This window comes from Ranitomeya imitator, chromosome 1 (assembly GCF_032444005.1).
Source record: "Ranitomeya imitator isolate aRanImi1 chromosome 1, aRanImi1.pri, whole genome shotgun sequence".
Taxonomy (NCBI): Eukaryota; Metazoa; Chordata; class Amphibia; order Anura; family Dendrobatidae; genus Ranitomeya; species Ranitomeya imitator.
Genome location: NC_091282.1, coordinates 272,764,188 through 272,783,468, shown reverse-complemented (window position 1 = coordinate 272,783,468; position 19,281 = coordinate 272,764,188). Strand labels below are relative to the sequence as shown.

The window sequence follows — 19,281 nt, the reverse complement described above, 5'->3', positions numbered from 1 at the left end:
CCGGGATCACACATGCAAGAAACACGTCCGTGTCTCACATGTGAAATCCAAGCTCTGGCGCCGGCACTCCAGAGCGGAGCGTGCGGCTCCATGTGTTGCTATGCGGCCGCATGCTCCTCTCCACAGTGCCGGCGCCAGAGCTTGGATTTCACATGTGAGACATGGACGTGTTTCTCGCATGTGTGATCCTGGCCTTATCCTCATCCTCATCATCCACAACCAGTACAACACCAGGGTGAACGTATTCCATGATGCAAAAGTTACTCAATTGTTGTGCAAGGGTGTTTTTCTGATGCCCGTTACTAATTAGAAACCAAAATAAACTCCCCCAGGGGGAACGGTCATCAAAATGAGATGTACGTATATTTTTCCCATTTATTCTGATATGTACCTGTTATCTCTGCACTGCTCTTTTATGACCCAGTGTGTACCTCTACAAAATGAAAATATTGAAATACTATTGGGTTCAAAGGCTTATTGGGGTGCAAATTACTTGGTAGCACAACAGGCTTTGCAGTTAATACATAAGAAAACAGTATGGCAGACCAACTGAAGACTGTGAACTGGGTTTTCCTTTGGTCTTCCAGTACCTGGGTTCAAAGGATTCTTGGGGTGCATATGACTTGATAGCAGGGAAGGCCTTGCATTCAATGCAACACTTTTTCAGGAAGCCCTCCTGTACCTCTCGTGAAAGGGGTATTGGGGTGCTTCGAAATTCTTGGCCGCCCAGCCACTCACTGCATATGCAATAACAGCATAGGAGACCAACTGCTTAATAATGGCCCTTTAAGAATATTAATGCTGCCTGATGCCCCTCTAAAAGTAGGCTTTGTGACTTTAAGAGCCCTTCCTTCATAAATGAAACAAGATGTGTCCCCTTATGTGTCACACACCACATGGCCAGCTAGGGTCGTTAAATGTTACAATGACATTTCCCAGTGAATGCATTTGTATTGGTTGAAAGCAATGTTAAAGTTGAAAAACGCTTCTAAAACACTGCATGTGAACATAGCCCAAGTGGTGGAGCAACATTTTGGTCTGGGGTAAATTATTTTGCCTTATATACAAGTCATTAGCCTGGAAAGGATGTACCTTAACATATTTCACAGAAAAATCCATTTTGGTTACGTTATTGTGTGTTTGTTGGTGCACCTGTAAAAATGGCACGAAACTCTGACAACATTACAGGTGTGACCTTGGAGTCAGAAATGCTTCCAGGGGCGATCCCCATAGTGTTCATGTGTCATTTGAGCAGTGTTTCCATCACTTTCTGACGTTTTTAGACCTTAAAAGGACCCGGGGGGGATCCCGGTAAAAATACTCGGGTTTCCCATAGACTTACATTGGGCTCGTTGCTTGGGTCAAGTACCTGAGTATTCCAATTTGCTCGACCCGAGCAGCAAGCACCCGAGCATTTTAGTGCTCGCTCATCACTAGTAAAGGGGTTAATACACATTCTGGTTTAGTGGTTTTCTATTCATTGAATCCAGGTTTTTGCTTCTTGCAGTCTGAATCTACAATATGCACATACCAATAAGAACAAGAAATCCATTGTATGAACAGGTATGTCCCATCTTTAGATGATACTTCATGTTAAAGAAGTCTCTGCCAGTGACAGAAGACCATTGTTTTCCTCCAAACCTGCTAGAGGTGATCAAAAAGATTTGCAGTATCCTGGTCCAGTAGCCATGTAAGTAGTCCAGAACTCTGCAAACTTCCGACTATCTACCAGTATCCCTGGAACAACATTATCCTTGCGGCATTACTCACGCATGATGTTGCATTGCGCCTACTAATCAGGAGATGGGGATTATAGCTGGTAGGAGGATGCTAGAAGGGCTTTAGTTCTGAGGCCATAGACTTCCAACATGACTGCTGGATCAAGGTCCTGCAAATCTTTTTGCTTTACTGTAAACTCTACTAGCATTTCATTGGTCACATAAGTCTGAATTTTTATGCTTCAATCTCCCATAGATTCCCTCTAAACTGGTTCTCCCTCTCTTTAAATGCTCATATTCTTGCAACATTTATCATTTCTCTGATCAAGGTTGAAAAGGTCTGGCCACTGAATATCTGATCATAAAATCCTTGTCATTTTAAGAGGGCACTGGCTGAACCTTCAAGTAAAGTTATCTAATCTCCTTTATTCTTCTAGCCTTTCTTGTGCATAGCAAGCATAAACCTTGTTCTTCCGATTATATAAATAGAATGGCGTTATAGTCTTTGAAAGTTTAATCAAATGAAAGACCTAGTTCATAATAGCCATAAATAATTCCCTCCAGAGACACATATGAAGTCTAGCAATGAATATGTATTCTGCTCAGTTTCCAGATTCAGTCATACAGTATTTAAGACACAGACATAAAGCATTGTCGATATCCACAAAATATTTGTGTGGGTTTCCAGAAGATGGTTTTCTTTTAACATTACCTCCCTCTAACACTATCACTTACAAAAAGTCAAAATACTTAACCCCTTCATGACCCAGCCTATTTTGACCTTAATGACCTGGCAGTTTTTTGCAATTCTGAACAGTGTTCCTTTATGAGGTAATAACTCAGGAATGCTTCAACGGATCCTAGCGGTTCTGAGAATGTTTTTTCGTGACATATTGGGATTTATGTTAGTGGTAAATTTAGGTCGATAATTTTTGCGTTTATTTGTGAAAAAAATGGAAATTTGGCGAAAATTTTGAAAATTTCGCAATTTTCAAATTTTTAATTTTTATTCTATTAAACGAGAGTTATGTGACACATAATAGTTAATAAATAACATTACCTACATGTCTACTTTACATCAGCTCAATTTTGGAAACAATTTTTTTTTTTTGCTAGGAAGTTATAAGGGTTAAAATTTGACCAGCGATTTCTCATTTTTACAACCAAATTTACAAAACCATTTTTTTTAGGCACCACCTCACATTTGAAGTCAGTTTGAGGGGTCTGTATGGCTGAAAAATACCCAAGTGACACCATTCTAAAAACTGCACCCCTCAAGGTGCTCAAAAAGATTATTAACCCTTCAGGTGCTTCACAGCAGCAGAAGCAATATGGAAGGAAAAAATTAACATTTAACTTTTTATTCACAAAATGATCTTTAAGCAACAATTTTTTTTATTTTCCCAAGGGTAAAAACAGAAACTGGACCCCAAAAGTTATTGTACAATTTGTCCTGAGTACGCCGATACCCCATATGTGGGGGGAACCATTGTTTGGGCGCACGACAGGGCTCGGAAGGGAAGGAGCGCCATTTGACTTTTTCAATGAAAAATTGGCTCCAATCTTTAGCGGACACCATGTCGCGTTTGGAGAGCCCCTGTGTGCCTAAACATTAGAGCTCCCTCACAAGTAACCCCATTTTGGAAACTAGACCCCCCAAGGAGCTTATGTAGATGCATAGTGAGCACTTTGAACCCCCAGGTGCTTCACAAATTGATCCGTAAAATGAAAAAGTACATTTTTTTTCACAAAATTTCTTTTAGCCTCAATTTTTTCATTTTCACATGGGCAACAGGATAAAATGGATCCTAAAATGTGTTGGGCAATTTCTCCTGAGTACACCGATACCTCATATGTGGTCACAAACCTCTGTTTGTGCACACGGCAAGGCTCGGAAGGGAAGGAGCGCCATTTGACTTTTGAATGAAAAATTAGCTCCAATCGTTAGCAGACAACATGTCGCGTTTGTAGAGCCCCTGTGTACTTAAAGATTGGAGCTCCCCTACAAGTGACCCCATTTTAGAAACTAAACCCCCCAAGGAACTTATCTAGATGCATAGTGAGCACTTTGAACCCGCAGTTGCTTCACAAATTGATCCGTAAAAATGAAAAAGTCCTTTTTTTCACCAAAAAATTCTTTTAGCCACAATTTGTTCATTTTCACATGGGCAGCAGGATAAAATGGATCCTAAAATTTATTGGGCAATTTCTCCTGAGTACACTGATACCTCACATGTGGGGGTAAACCACTGTTTGGGCACACGGCAGGGCTCGGAAGCGAAGGAGCGTCATTTGACTTTTTGAATGAAAAATTAGCTCCAATCGTTAGCGGACAACATGTCGCATTTGGAGAGCCCCTGTGTGCCGAAACATTGGAGCTCCCCCACATGTGACCCCATTTTGGAAACTAGACCTTCCATGGATCTAATCTAGATGTGCAGTGACCACTTTAAACCCCCTAGTGCTTCACAGAAGTTTATAGCGCAGAGCCCTGGAAAATAATAAATAATTTTTCTTCCCTCAAAAATTATGTTTTAGCAAGCAATTTTTTATTTTCACAAGGGTAACAGGAGAAATTGGACCCCAATAGTTGCTGCACAGTTTGTCCTGAGTATGCTGATACCCCATATGTGGGGGTAAACCACTGTTTCGGCACACGTCAGGGCTCAGAAGGGAAGTAGTGACGTTTTGAAATGCAGACTTTGATGAAATGGTCTGCGGGCGTCACGTTGCGTTTGCAGAGCCCCTGATGTGCCTAAACACTAGAAACCCCCCACAAGTGACCCCATTTTGGAAACTAGACCCCCCAAGGAACTTATCTAGATATGTGGTTAGCACTTTGAACCAACAAGTGCTTCACAGAAGTTTACAACGCAGAGCCGTGAAAATAAAAAATCATTTTTCTTTCATCAAAAATTACGTTTTAGTAAGCAATTTTTTATTTTCACAAGGGTAACAGGAGAAGTTGACCCCAATATTTGTTGGCCAGTTTGTCCTGAGTACGTGTTAGGACTGGCGGAACGCACCAAGAATGATGTAATAGATGCGTTCGCAGTCCGGGGTCCACCGTGCAGGTGAAAACCTGCTGCTAGTAAATGGCAGCGTAATATGGCGGTGGAAGCGAACCCGGTAAAGCCACAGGTCTGCAATACCGCACTAAAGAGTGCAAGCAAGGAGTCAGCGGACACAACCCCAAGACTCAGGATTGAAGTCCGATTAGACCACTTGCTGACACAACACCGCAACTGGGTGTGTTAGGTAACTATTATTATTAGAGCACCGAAGTGCGAACTGTGCCGTGCTGGCAAACACCACTAAGCACCCAGACGTGGGTCAGGAAGCGCACTACTGGCGCGTGGCGCCGCACTGGCAGACACAGCAATAGACGCTGATACGTGTGTGACACGTTGAGTGGTTAGTCGGGCGCTAGATAGCAGCCATACTCCATACGCGAACAGTCATACAATAGGGTAGGGGTATTTAATGAACGACTTGCACTCACAACAAACACACGTATACAATTGTACACTAGCGCATGGCCGTGCGGTCATGCGCAGTTTATATAGTTGCAGCACAGGAAGTAGCTACAGAAGTTTTGCCCTTTCAGGACCTGCCAAGAGGACCAATGGGATGTGCTGCAGTGCCTGAGCATGTGACCCTCGATCTCCAACGGGAGATCTTGCCCTGGGCATGCTCAGTGTGTGCAAATAAGGACTTAGTCCCAGAGAAGCCCGCTCGCTGCTGCCCAGCACTGGCTTTAATGGCAAAAGCTGGAGAAGCAACAGCAAGCCTAAGCACCGAGTGAGACTGAGCCAGACGCAAGGACCGTCGTCTCTGCTGAGCAGGTTTACCTGCGGCAGGAGAGGAATGGGAGACCACAGCAGAAGCGGCCCGAGATTCCCCCTGTGCAGAAGCGGGAACTCGACCCCTAACAGTACGCTGATACCCCATATGTGGGGGTAAACTACTGATTGGACACACGTCGGGGCTCGGAAGGGAAGTAGTGACGTTTTGAAATGCAGACTTTGATGGAATGGTCTGCGGGCATCACGTTGCATTTGCAGAGCCCCTGATGTGCCTAAACAGTAGAAACCCCCACAAGTGACCCCATTTTGGAAACTAGTCCCCCAAGGAACTTATCTAGATATGTGGTGAGCATTTTGAACCCCCAAGTGCTTCACAGAAGTTTACAATGCAGAGCCGTGAAAATAAAAAATCATTTTTCTTTCCACAAAAATTATGTTTTAGCAAGCAATTTTTTATTTTCGCAAGAGTAAGAGGAGAAATTGGACCCCAATATTTGTTGCCAAGTTTGTCCTAAATACGCTGGTACCCCATATGTGGGGGTAAACCACTGTTTGGGCGCACGTCAGGGCTCGGAAGGGAGGGAGCACTATTTGACTTTTTGAACACAAGATTGGCTGGAATCAATGGTGGTGCCATGTTGCATTTGGAGACCCCTGATGTGCCTAAACAGTGGAAACTCATCAATTCTAACTCCAACGCTAACCCCAAACACACCCCTAACCCTAATCCCAACTGTAGCCATAACCCTAATCACAACCCTAACTCCAACACACCCCTAACCACAACCCTAACCCCAACACACCCGTAACCCCAATCCCAACCCTAATCCTAACCTTAATCCCAACCCTAACCCTAATCCCAACCCTAACCACAACTTTAACCCCAACACACCCCTAACCATAACCCTAACCACAAGCCTAATCTTAACCCTATTTCCAACCCTAGCCCTAATTCCATCCCTAACCCTAAGGCTATGTGCCCACGTTGCGGATTCGTGTGAAATTTTTCCGCACCATTTTTGAAAAATCCGCAGGTAAAAGGCACTGCGTTTTACCTGCGGATTTACACCGGATTTCCAGTGTTTTTTTTGTGCGGATTTCACCTGCGGATTCCTATTGAGGAACAGGTGTAAAACGCTGCAGAATCCGCGCAAAGAATTGACATGCTGCGAAAAATACAACGCAGCATTTCCGCGCTGTATTTTCCGCACCATGGGCACAGCGGATTTGGTTTTCCATAGGTTTACATGGTACTGTAAACCTGATGGAAAACTGCTACGAATCCGCAGCGTCTAATCCGCTGCGGATCCGCAGCCAATCTGCTACGAATCCGCAGCCAATCTGCTGCGGATCCGCAGCCAAATCCGCACCTTTTTGCACATAGCCTAATTCTAACCTTAACCCTAGTTCTAACCCTAGCCCTAACCCTAGTTCTAACCCTAGTTCTAACTCTAACCCTAGTGGAAAAAATATATATATTTTCTTTATTTTATTATTGCTCCTACCTATGGGGGTGATAAATGGGGGGTTCATTTACTATTTTTTTTATTTTGATCACTGTGATAGGTTTTATCACAGTGATCAAAATGTACCTGGAACGAATCTGCCAGCTGGCATGCACCTGCCATTTTGGAAGATGGCGGCGCCCATGGAGAAAACGGATGGACACCAGGAGGCTCGGTAAGTATGGGGGGGAGATCGGAGCACAGGGGGATCGGAGCACGGGGGTGGGATCGGAGCATGGGGGAGCGGACAGGAGGGCGGGGGAGCAGACAGGAAGACGGAGGGGAGCAGAGCACAGGACGGAGGACTGGGGAGGAGATCGGTGACGGTGGGGGGGGCAGATCAGGGTTTCCAGCCATGGCCGATGATATTGCAGCATCGGCCATGGCTAGATTGTAATATTTCACCAGTTTTCATAGGTGAAATATTACAAATCGATCTGATTGGCAGTTTCACTTTCAACAGCCAATCAGAGCGATCGTAGCCACCGGCCACGGGGGGGCGGGGGGTGAAGTCCGCCCCCCCCTGGGCTGAATTACCACTCCCCCTGTCCCTGCAGATTGGGTGAAATTGGAGTTAACCCTTTCACCCGATCTGCAGGGACTCGATCCCTCCATGACGGCACATAGGCGTCACAGGTCAGATTGGCACCAACTTTCATGATGCCTACGTGGCGTCACTGGTCGGGAAGGGGTTAAAGAACATGATACCCCATTATTGTACAGTTCCTGTCAAAGGTTTGGGCACACCAGTTCATGGAATGGTTTTCTTAGTTCTTATTGGAATATTCACATTGTAGCTTCAGACTGAAGGTAACCATGCACCTGCCATTTTGGAAGATGGCGGCGCCCATGGAGAAAACGGATGGACACCAGGAGGCTCGGTAAGTATGGGGGGGAGATCGGAGCACAGGGGGATCGGAGCACGGGGGTGGGATCGGAGAACGGGGGAGCGGACAGGAGGGCGGGGGAGCAGACAGGAAGACGGAGGGGAGCAGAGCACAGGACGGAGGACTGGGGAGGAGATCGGTGGCGGTGGGGGGGGCAGATCAGGGTTTCCAGCCATGGCCGATGATATTGCAGCATCGGCCATGGCTAGATTGTAATATTTCACCAGTTTTCATAGGTGAAATATTACAAATCGATCTGATTGGCAGTTTCACTTTCAACAGCCAATCAGAGCGATCGTAGCCACCGGCCACGGGGGGGCGGGGGGTGAAGTCCGCCCCCCCTGGGCTGAATTACCACTCCCCCTGTCCCTGCAGATTGGGTGAAATTGGAGTTAACCCTTTCACCCGATCTGCAGGGACTCGATCCCTCCATGACGGCACATAGGCGTCACAGGTCAGATTGGCACCAACTTTCATGATGCCTACGTGGCGTCACTGGTCGGGAAGGGGTTAAAGAACATGATACCCCATTATTGTACAGTTCCTGTCAAAGGTTTGGGCACACCAGTTCATGGAATGGTTTTCTTAGTTCTTATTGGAATATTCACATTGTAGCTTCAGACTGAAGGTAACCATGCACCTGCCATTTTGGAAGATGGCGGCGCCCATGGAGAAAACGGATGGACACCAGGAGGCTCGGTAAGTATGGGGGGGAGATCGGAGCACAGGGGGATCGGAGCACGGGGGTGGGATCGGAGAACGGGGGAGCGGACAGGAGGGCGGGGGAGCAGACAGGAAGACGGAGGGGAGCAGAGCACAGGACGGAGGACTGGGGAGGAGATCGGTGGCGGTGGGGGGGGCAGATCAGGGTTTCCAGCCATGGCCGATGATATTGCAGCATCGGCCATGGCTAGATTGTAATATTTCACCAGTTTTCATAGGTGAAATATTACAAATCGATCTGATTGGCAGTTTCACTTTCAACAGCCAATCAGAGCGATCGTAGCCACCGGCCACGGGGGGGCGGGGGGTGAAGTCCGCCCCCCCTGGGCTGAATTACCACTCCCCCTGTCCCTGCAGATTGGGTGAAATTGGAGTTAACCCTTTCACCCGATCTGCAGGGACTCGATCCCTCCATGACGGCACATAGGCGTCACAGGTCAGATTGGCACCAACTTTCATGATGCCTACGTGGCGTCACTGGTCGGGAAGGGGTTAAAGAACATGATACCCCATTATTGTACAGTTCCTGTCAAAGGTTTGGGCACACCAGTTCATGGAATGGTTTTCTTAGTTCTTATTGGAATATTCACATTGTAGCTTCAGACTGAAGGTAACCAATCCATGAAGGAACATACAGTGCTGTGCAAACTAATTGGGACAAGGCAAAACAAATAAAATGTTATAAAGTGTTATAATGCACTATTACATACTAATTCTGAAAATTACCTTTTGTCCACTGGCTATTTGATGAAACTGAATTTCCAGGAGACGACCACAGGAAAGGAAGACCAAGAATTACCTCTGCTGCAGAGGATAAGTTCAACACAGTTACCAGCCTCAGAAAATGCAAATTGGTAGCACCTCATATAACATCCCTCACAAATGATGCATAGACAGCAAGTACTAGACACATCTCAACATCAATTATCCAGAGCAGTGTTTCTAAAACTCCAGTCCTCACAGCCCCCAACATATGTTTTCAGGATTTCCTTAGTATTCCAAAGGTGGTGGAAGTATCATCAAGACATCAAGAATTTTCACACCTGTGCAACACTATGAAAATCCTGCAAGCATGACCTGTTGGGGGCCATGATAATTGGAGTTTGTGAAACACTGGTATACAGAGTATACTGTGAAAAGCAGGCCTTTATTCAGAATTGCTGCAAAAAAAGACACCACTGAGGACCACAAACATGAAGAAGAGACATGTTTTGGCCAAGAATTGGATATTAGATCTGTTGAAATCTGTACTATATTTAGATGAATCAACATTTTAGATTTTTGTTACCATGCACCATGTTTTGTGAGATGCAGAAAAGGTGAGCGGATGGCTTTTACATGTGTGGTGCCCACCGTGAAGAATGGAGGGTGAGGTGTGTTGGTTTGGGGTGCTTAGCTTGTAACACTATTGGTGATTTATTTGAGAAATCAGGGCACATACCTAGTATGGCTTCAACAGCATTCTGCAATGACATCCATTCTATCTAAATTTCATTTAGTGTGACCATCATTTGTATTGCTAGGTAACAGCTATGAAACCAACAAAGAGAGGTATGAAGTGCTGCATCAGATGACAACCTCCAAAATCACCCAACCACAACCCTATTGAAATAACACATATATATTTTTTTATAGATAAAGTCACTAATTCATCTAAGTAAGTTTGCAAGAATTCTGGCATATATTGCTTTGAAAAGCTGCAATATTTTGGCGCAACTAAGAGTTTGAAATTTTCATGCTAGCTCCTCCCAGTGCTGCTAAAATGGCAGGAGCTGGGGCATGATGTGGCATGACACCACAGTTCATCTGATTCATGACTAGTTGTGGTTTATGCACGGAATGTCACTATAGTTAGGGACTGGAGTAAGACTTCTGGTGAGGAGCATGGAGTCACACACCACTGGTGATTCATTAAGAATGGAGCACCTCTTAATGAATGAAGAGCATCTAACTACAACATGCCCTTGATCAAGACTGACGAGAAATTTGCCAGCCTTGATTAATCAGGGTCTAAGTTTTTATTTGATTACGTTCAGCTGTTTTGGCATTTATAAGTACTGATGCAAAACACTGACCAAAATCAACAAAAAAATGTATACTAATTCAAAGAAGTAAACAATAAAAGTGTGCGATGGGGGAGGATTCATTCAAACGCAGGCTTTTCAAAGTAAGTCTAAGAGATGTGTTTTAAGGGGTCATCCAGGACTAAATCTCTGCCTGTTCTGCGCTGCGACAATCTGTCCTGGTTTAGAGCAATATTTAGAATTACACCGTCACGGACAGCTCCAGCCAGCGATTTTTCTTCTTCCGATAACATCAAGTTGACAGAACAGCACCTTCTCGTCCTTTCTGCTCTGTTAATAGGGCGTTGCTGTAGATGTCATGCTAATTGGCAGCCGGCTCCCTGCTGCCTAACTGTGAGGAGCTAGCTGTTATCCAAAATGATGATGGCAGTGATGCCCCGTCAAAAGGGAAGAGCAGGGTCTAATCTGTTGACGAGAGGTCAAAATAAGCCGGGGAATCGCCACCTGAGCAAAAAGAGATCTTCAGAATCAACAATCGTCAAGGACCCACAAGGGGCAAAATGATCCGATCAAGGTAAACCAAATTCGGCAAGGATCCAATATGAAAGGGAGGGTTTGTATAGGGACACCACTAGTGGGATAGACCACACTTGGGTACTGTCCTTGTCAGGACAGGAGACACGCTTGGGACACGGCAGGGAGACTAGGGTACCCATTTGGCCCTGTCCCCTTCCTGAGTTTATGGATGACCTCTTCGGAAGACTACAAATGGTGAGACCGAACTATTTTTAATATTGCACTGGTTCACTTTGGCACTTTATTTACATGTTTTGTGTCTGTTTTGTAGCAATTTGTTGATATAGCTCTAATTTAAGCTATTTTAATTCATTATTTTGGATCCTTGCTGAATTTGGTTTTGCCAAAAGAGATCTTCGCTAGACAGAACAGAAAGATAATTAGCAACGACGTGCTGGTAAGTTCTTAGACCAATAGGGAAAAAACCCTACATCCTGGATTACCACTTGGATGATAAGGGTAGTTTGTATTGTGAAGCAGATCGTCCTTAGGGTACCGTCACACTATACGATTTACCTACGATCACGACCAGCGATATGACCTGGCCGTGATCGTAGGTAAATCGTAGTGTGGTCGCTGGGTAGCTGTCACACAGACAGCTCTCCAGCGACCAACGATGCCGAGGTCCCTGGGTAACCAGGGTAAACATCAGGTTACTAAGCGCAGGACCGCGCTTAGTTACCCGATGTTTACCCTGGTTACAAGCGTTAAACTAAAAAAAAACAAACAGCACATACTTACATTCTGGTGTCCGTCAGGTCCCTTGCAGTCTGCTTCCCGCACTCAGTGACTGCCGGCCGTAAAGTGAAAGTGAAAGCACAGCCGCTGTGCTCTGCTTTCACTTTACGGCCGGCAGTCACAGTGCGGGAAGCAGACGGCAAGGGACCTGACGGACACCAGAATGTAAATATGTGCTGTTTTTTTTTTTTTTTAGTTTAACGCTTGTAACCAGGGTAAACATCGGGTAACTAAGCGCGGTCCTGCGCTTAGTTACCCGATGTTTACCCTGGTTACAAGCGAACGCATCGCTGGATCGCATCGCTAGATCGCTAGATCGGTGTCACACACACCGATCTAGCGATGACAGCGGGAGATCCAGCGATGAAAGAAAGTTCTAAACGATCTGCTACGACGTACGATTCTCAGCAGGATCCCTGATCGCTGCTGCGTGTCAGACACAGCGATATCGTAACGATATCGCTGGAACGTCACGAATCGTACCGTCGTAGCGATCGAAATGTTATAGTGTGACGGTACCCTTAGGCATGAAAGTATTTGTATTGTGCAGACACTGATGACTGTTGAATAGTGAGTGAATATTTTACCTTCATTCTACAATAGTAAAAGGGAAGACACAAAAGAGAATAGTAAAACCAAAAACACTCAGTTTGAAAAAATGTTGCAGTAATCCGCAAGTGCTAGTAAAAGATGTAAAAAACAGGGTATTTGGTTGATACGTTTTTTGCAAAAAATGTATACTAAGCTGCTCTACCAATCTTCACGGTATACCCTTATCAGAGCAGTCCTAACTAATGTATGCAATCCCTATCTGATGTATTTAAAAACCTGATCATCTGTATATAACCTGTGTGAACAGGGTTCAGAGAGGAAAAATCCATGTGTGCATACAGGGTAGAACAGCCTTTGTGCAGATAGCCCAAGAGGAGTGGTGGAACTCCCCAGTCTTGTAGACACAAGAGAACAATTATGGAAACAGGAACACATGGGCTACTTGCACAGTGAACAAATCTGTATGATCATGTTCACACACCACCAAGAAACCTGAAGACACAAAAGAGAATAGTAAAACCAAAAACACTCAGTTTGAAAAAATGTTGCAGTAATCCGCAAGTGCTAGTAAAAGATGTAAAAAACAGGGTATTTGGTTGATACGTTTTTTGCAAAAAATGTATACTAAGCTGCTCTACCAATCTTCACGGTATACCCTTATCAGAGCAGTCCTAACTAATGTATGCAATCCTTATCTGATGTATTTAAAAACCTGATCATCTGTATATAACCTGTGTGAACAGGGTTCAGAGAGGAAAAATCCATGTGTGCATACAGGGTAGAACAGCTTTTGTGAAGATAGCCCAAGAGGAGTGGTGGAACTCCCCAGTCTTGTAGACACAAGAGAACAATTATGGTAAAAGGGGTAAGAGTCTTAGTGCAATAGTGTGTTTCCATTACAAAGGCAAATATCAAAATCCTAAACGGTGCTTCTTGAGGACATCTTAAGTAAGGTCTTCATTCTATCCATTTATTATGTTCTGTATAGGAAAATGCAACAGCCAGAAACACAAACTGCAAACAGCTTCCATTTATGTAAGCTCCAGTGAATTCATCTAAATATATAGGGCACTGGCAATGATTGTATCCTATTTACTTTCCAATGTGTTTAGCACTGTGATTTCCAACCTAATAACCATGTTACAGCCGCTGATCCTGTTCCTATCTCGAATAAGCTTGGCATAGGGGCAGGTAAAACAAATAAATATCTTCTAGCACTGAATTATGATCTGGCCATTGCTTTGCAACATGTTTGAGCAGATTGAAATAGGTTTGCAGAAAGTAACATCTTTTGCTGCTGATTTGTCCTAGACAACGATTGATCATGCTCCAGGAAAACCCACTTTGTCACAACTTCTTCAAGTACATCGTATACTGTTCAATCTAGAATTAAAATGAATACCTGGACACTGTTACTACTTTAGTAAATTCTTTTATTTTTGTCTTTTACCCCTTAGGCTGCCGTCACACTAGCAGTATTTTGTCAGTATTTTACATCAGTATTTGTAAGCCAAAACCAGGAGTGGGTGATAAATACAGAAGTGGTGCATATGTTTCTATTATACTTTTCCTCTATTTGTTCCACTCCTGGTTTTGGCTTACAAATACTGATGTAAAATACTGACCAAATACTGCTAGTGTGACGGCAGTAGAAGTATGAAGGGAGCTCAGAAGCTGAGCCTAGCCTCGTTCGCTGCCGTTAACCATTTAGATGTCAATCTCTGACCGAGGCACTTAAATGGAGATTGCGATTTACACTACGTACAGCAATCTGGTATTGCAATATAGAATTTAAGAGATCAATCACAGATTGAAGTCCCCAACGTGGACTAAAAAAAAAAAAAAAGGTAAAAATAAAAACTTGTTTAAAAATATAAAAATTCAACTCTTATGCTCCATTAAGAATAGAGATAAAAAATAAAACAACAAACATATTTAGTATTGCCACTTCTGTAAAAGTGAGGTCTATCAAAATATAAAATTATTATTTCCGTACTGTAAACTCTTTAATAGGAAATGAAAATCGAAATGACAGCATTGCGTTTTTTTAGTCATGTAATTATTGCTTCTCGATGTAACTTATATTGCTTAATCACCTCCATGTTACAAGTGTCTATATAAATATGTGTAATTCTGATCTCTAGACTCACTCCTTACAGTAATTGTTCAAGCAGCTTGTGCTTTGTATTCAGGATATACAAGTCTCTTATACTCTTTCTTTGACATGAGGGCTTGAGTCCATGGGATGCATGACAAGGCTGAGCACAGGCTGTAAGAGTAAATTCAGAGATCATTACATCTGTGCCTCTTCAGCTTTAGACACATTATACTAATTTAGGTCTTTTTTTATCACGGTCAGCAATTTCCCTTTAAAAAGAACCTTTTGACATTTTTTCATGTTGAACAAAGCGGAATAAATCTTTTTTATTATTATTATTTCAATGCTCCATTGCGGATATATTAACAAAGTATGTGGCACATAATGTCATAACTTTTTTTTAGTCAAAGTGAGTGTACTTCTTCCCCTTTATTATGCTGAACCAATCATAAGCAGGAAACAACAGAGACAGATTTGGTCGACAACCCCCAGAGCCCTTCCTCCTAACTGCCCAGCCCTCCACCTCCAAAACCTACTTCTCCACCATTACAGATCGACTCTCCACTCTACTCTCAAGATTGCATCTCACCACCTGTGCACTTAACCCGATCCCTCTCACTTCATCCCAAACCTCACCACAGTCTTTATCCCAACCCTAACCCATCTCTTCAACCTATCACTAACAACTGGTGTTTTCCCCTCAAGAAAAGGACTCTCTAGACCCATCCTCTGTATCTAGCTATCGCCCTGTATCACTTCTCCCCTATGCCTCAAAACTACTGGAACAACACGTCCATCTTGAACTGTCCTCCCACCTCTCTTCTTGCTCCCTCTTTCACCGCTTACAATCTGGCTTCTGTTCATACCACTCCACTGAAACTGCCCTTACTAAGGTCACCAATGACCTATTAACCACCAAAGCCCAGCAACACTACTCTGTCCTCCTCCTCCTGGACCTGTCCTCTGCCTTTGACACAGTGGACCATTCCCTATTATTACAGACCCTCTCATCCCTTGGCATCACAGGCTTGGCCCTATCTTGGATCTCATCATACCTAACAGACAGGACATTCAGCCTCTTCCACTCGCACACCACTTCCTCATCTTGCCCCCTATCTGTCGGAGTCCCGCAAGGTTCAGTCCTTGGGCCCCTGCTCTTCTCCATTTACACCTTTGGCCTGGGACAGCTCATAGAATCTCATGGCTTTCAGTATCATCTCTATGCTGATGACACACATATCTACATCTCTGGATTAGATATCACCACCCTACTAACCAGAATCCCTCAATGTTTGTCCGCTATTTCATCCTTCTCCGCTAGATTTCTAAAACTTAACATGAACAAAACAGAATTCATCATCTTCCACCATCTCACGCGACTCCCCCAATGGACCTATCCACTCTCCCCATTCCCACAAGCTCGCTGTCTTGGGGTAATCCTTGACACTGATCCCTCTTTCAAACCACATATACAGGCTCTTTCCACTACCTGCCGACTTCAACTCAAAAATATTTTATGGATCTGTACATTCCTCAACCCAGAATCTGCAAAAACCCTAGTCTATGCCCTCATCATCTTCTGCCTTGACTACTGCAACCTCCTGCTCTGTGGCCTCCCCTCGAACACTGTCGCACCCCTCCAATCTATTCTAAACTCTGCTGCCCGACTAATCCACCTGTTCCCCCGCTATTCTGTGGACTCTCCCCTCTGTCAATCCCTGCATTGGCTCCCCACTACCCGTAGACTCCAGTTCAATACCCTAATCATGAAATACAAAGCCATCCACAACCTGTCTCCTCCATACATCTGTGACCTCGTCTCCCGGTACTTTTCTGCACGCAACCTCCAATCCTCACAAGATCTCCTTCTCTATTCCCCTCTTATCTCCTCTTCCCACAATCGCATACAAGATTTCTCTTGCGCATCACCCATACTCTGGAACTTTCTACCACAACATATCAGATTCTCGCCTACCATGGAAACCTTCAAAAAGAACCTGAAGACCTACCTCTTCTGACAAGCCTACACCCTGCAGTAACCACTGATCGATCAAACCGCTGCACGACCAGTTCTACCCTCACCTACTGTATCCTCATCCATCTCTTGTAGATTGTGAGCCCTCATGCTCTCTCCTCATGTACCAGTCATGACTTGTATTGTTTAAGATTATTGTACTTGTTTTTATTATGTATACCCCTCCTCACATGTAAAGTGCAATGGAATAAATGGCGCTATAATAATAATAAATTATAATAATAATAATAATAATAACAACATTCAAAGGAAGAACATGCATTCACCATAGCTTGGAACAGATTCCTCAGTATGTGAGATGTATGACAGTCCTTATCTCCTGCTTGAGTCAATATGGGGAGGAGGGGAAGTGCAGCTGAGTTTTGCTGTGTCTCATTACAACAAACCCTTCTATCATCTCTCCTCTCATAGCAATGTCACCTCTGCTGTACTGCCTGTCCGGATGTGTCTCAGTAATTACACTTCTGTTTGTTCTGCTCAACTTGTAATGGCCCTTCAGTGAGATCAGATCAGGGTCTCATTACATCCCACCCAGGAGTAGTCCAGGACAGGCAGGTTACTTTGTGTGAGACATAATGACTATACAAGTTGCTTGAGCACAGCAGACATAAGTGTGATTACTGACACACTCAATTATCAGGAGGGTTTGTAATATAACACTTTTTCCCTCCCTTCCCATATCCCCTTTCTCCTCCACTTATCTAATTTTTCTTTGAATATTACAATATTGAAGTTAAATGCCATAGTTTCCTTTGTATCTGCTGTAATACAATTTGTATGTGTTACCGAAGTTGGGTCTGTGAGTTTGAACTCAAATATTTGCTATAATCATATTACTGATTAAGGTTTTGTTATCTGAGATATAAAAATATTTCAGGGAAAACCAGTGCATTTCAGGAAATGTAGTGATACTGTGTATGATTGTAATGTATTGCTGTTTCCCTATCCGTGATACTGTCTCCTCCTTATTATGATAACACACAACTCCCTCCTACTGTGATGACAATGCACCATACACGACCTGCAGATGGTTATCAGCAAGTGTGCTCCCACCCACGTCCACAAGCATCAGCAAGCTTGGTTCATTGATGCTGCACACTTCACTCATCATCAGGTATAGGGAGAGAACAGACCAGTGCTGAGTCTATTTCTCAGTAACTCTGCATACAGAGTCCATGGCTGTTCCATCCTCTCTTCATGCTTTTGTTGGAACTGAAAAAGAGATATCACGCACTCTTCTGTGCCCCTGGGATTAAACAGAGTCTTTATCTCGTATCGATTCTTCCTTATGGAAATGAAAATGTGTGAGAAAGATTGCTAGGTTCTGCAGCTGATGGCAAGAGAAGGACCTGCTCCAGCATCACTACATGTCTTACACACACCTGGGTGGCACATTTGGAGGTGCTCTGACTTAAATGCTTTCAATCCTTCTTACTTCATGACTGGGATTCTTGACAGCTACAGACACTTCGCTCAAGGTGCCGTTTGTGAGGGAGATACTTGTTTTCTTGAAGGATGTGACCTCCTAATTCTGTGGAAGGAGACACGTTTTAACTAAGGACAAAATATGCTTCCAATAGAGCATGCAGAGAATCTCTTATTTTTTACCCTTTAACTGTCAAACTTTAACAGTGAACCTGATACAAAGTAAAGCGACTTCTCATTCTGTCTGGAGTCTTCATGACGTTGTCAATAATAATGACCACCAACAACCAATAATCCTCAGCTTCTCCTAATTGGGAAACATGGGACAAATCTGGAGGACTGTCAGTTTTCCAAGGAGGTTAAGTTCAGTGGAGTTTTTCTTAGGTCATTATCAAGAATCAGAAATATTGTCTTCTCCAGCTCTACCCCTCTATCCTTCACTGATGTCCTAGATTTTTATTGTTCTTGACAGTAAATGGGACAAGGTACCTATCATACAGAGGAGGCCAAGAAGGTAGGTTTTTAATTTTAATGCAAAGATGGTTACAATGCAGAACTTCTAGATATCGCAGTCCCTGACCATGTTGGTAATCATCAGTTAGTGAGCTGGCGGGAGAAAAGACTAAAAGTAGCAAAAGGTTACTGTTATTTGGAAGACGGGATGAATCACCAGTCACCGAGGAATTATCTTCACTATGGTATGGAGATAATTAGTCTTAGGATCTGGCAATGTACAGATCTATGCCATCTGGAGACAACAGAACAACTGACACAGCAGAACATGACACTGATATGACACTGGTTGTACTCATAGGTCAGAATGATACTTTAATGTTTCTGCATTTATTGATTTTTGGTTATTTTGGTATTTTCTCAGTAACACAATACTGTCACTTGCTTTACGCTTCATGATTCCATTTGTGTCTCTTACATTGTATGAAAGTAGCAGAAGAATATTTTATTCCATTTTTTAGATTTTGACATATATAGAACCTTGTATTTTGTGTGATGATGTCTTTGTGGCATCTAACAGTCCTGACATTCTGTTCTAGGAGAAGAGCAACGATCATGCTGTTACTCTCCAGGAGGACACTAAAACCAAAGCTGAAACACCAAGAAGGGACAAGGAAAAGAAAAAGTGGGTGAGTTATTAGATTGTGAGTCAGTAATTAGATAATAATCATTTTCGGTACT

General features: G+C 43.6%; 1 protein-coding gene across 1 annotated transcript in view; it reads left to right on the top strand.

The window, feature by feature from the left end:
- The first annotated feature begins 17,764 nt into the window (after positions 1–17,764).
- LOC138662605 (uncharacterized) overlaps positions 17,765–19,281 on the top strand; it is a 195,953-nt gene continuing 194,436 nt past the window's right edge. Inside the window, exons 1-2 of the mRNA XM_069748465.1 lie at positions 17,765–18,601; positions 19,140–19,229. Of these exons, the coding sequence (XP_069604566.1) occupies positions 18,563–18,601; positions 19,140–19,229 (129 nt within the window). The 5' untranslated portion in view covers positions 17,765–18,562. The remainder of the gene's footprint in view (positions 18,602–19,139; positions 19,230–19,281) is intronic.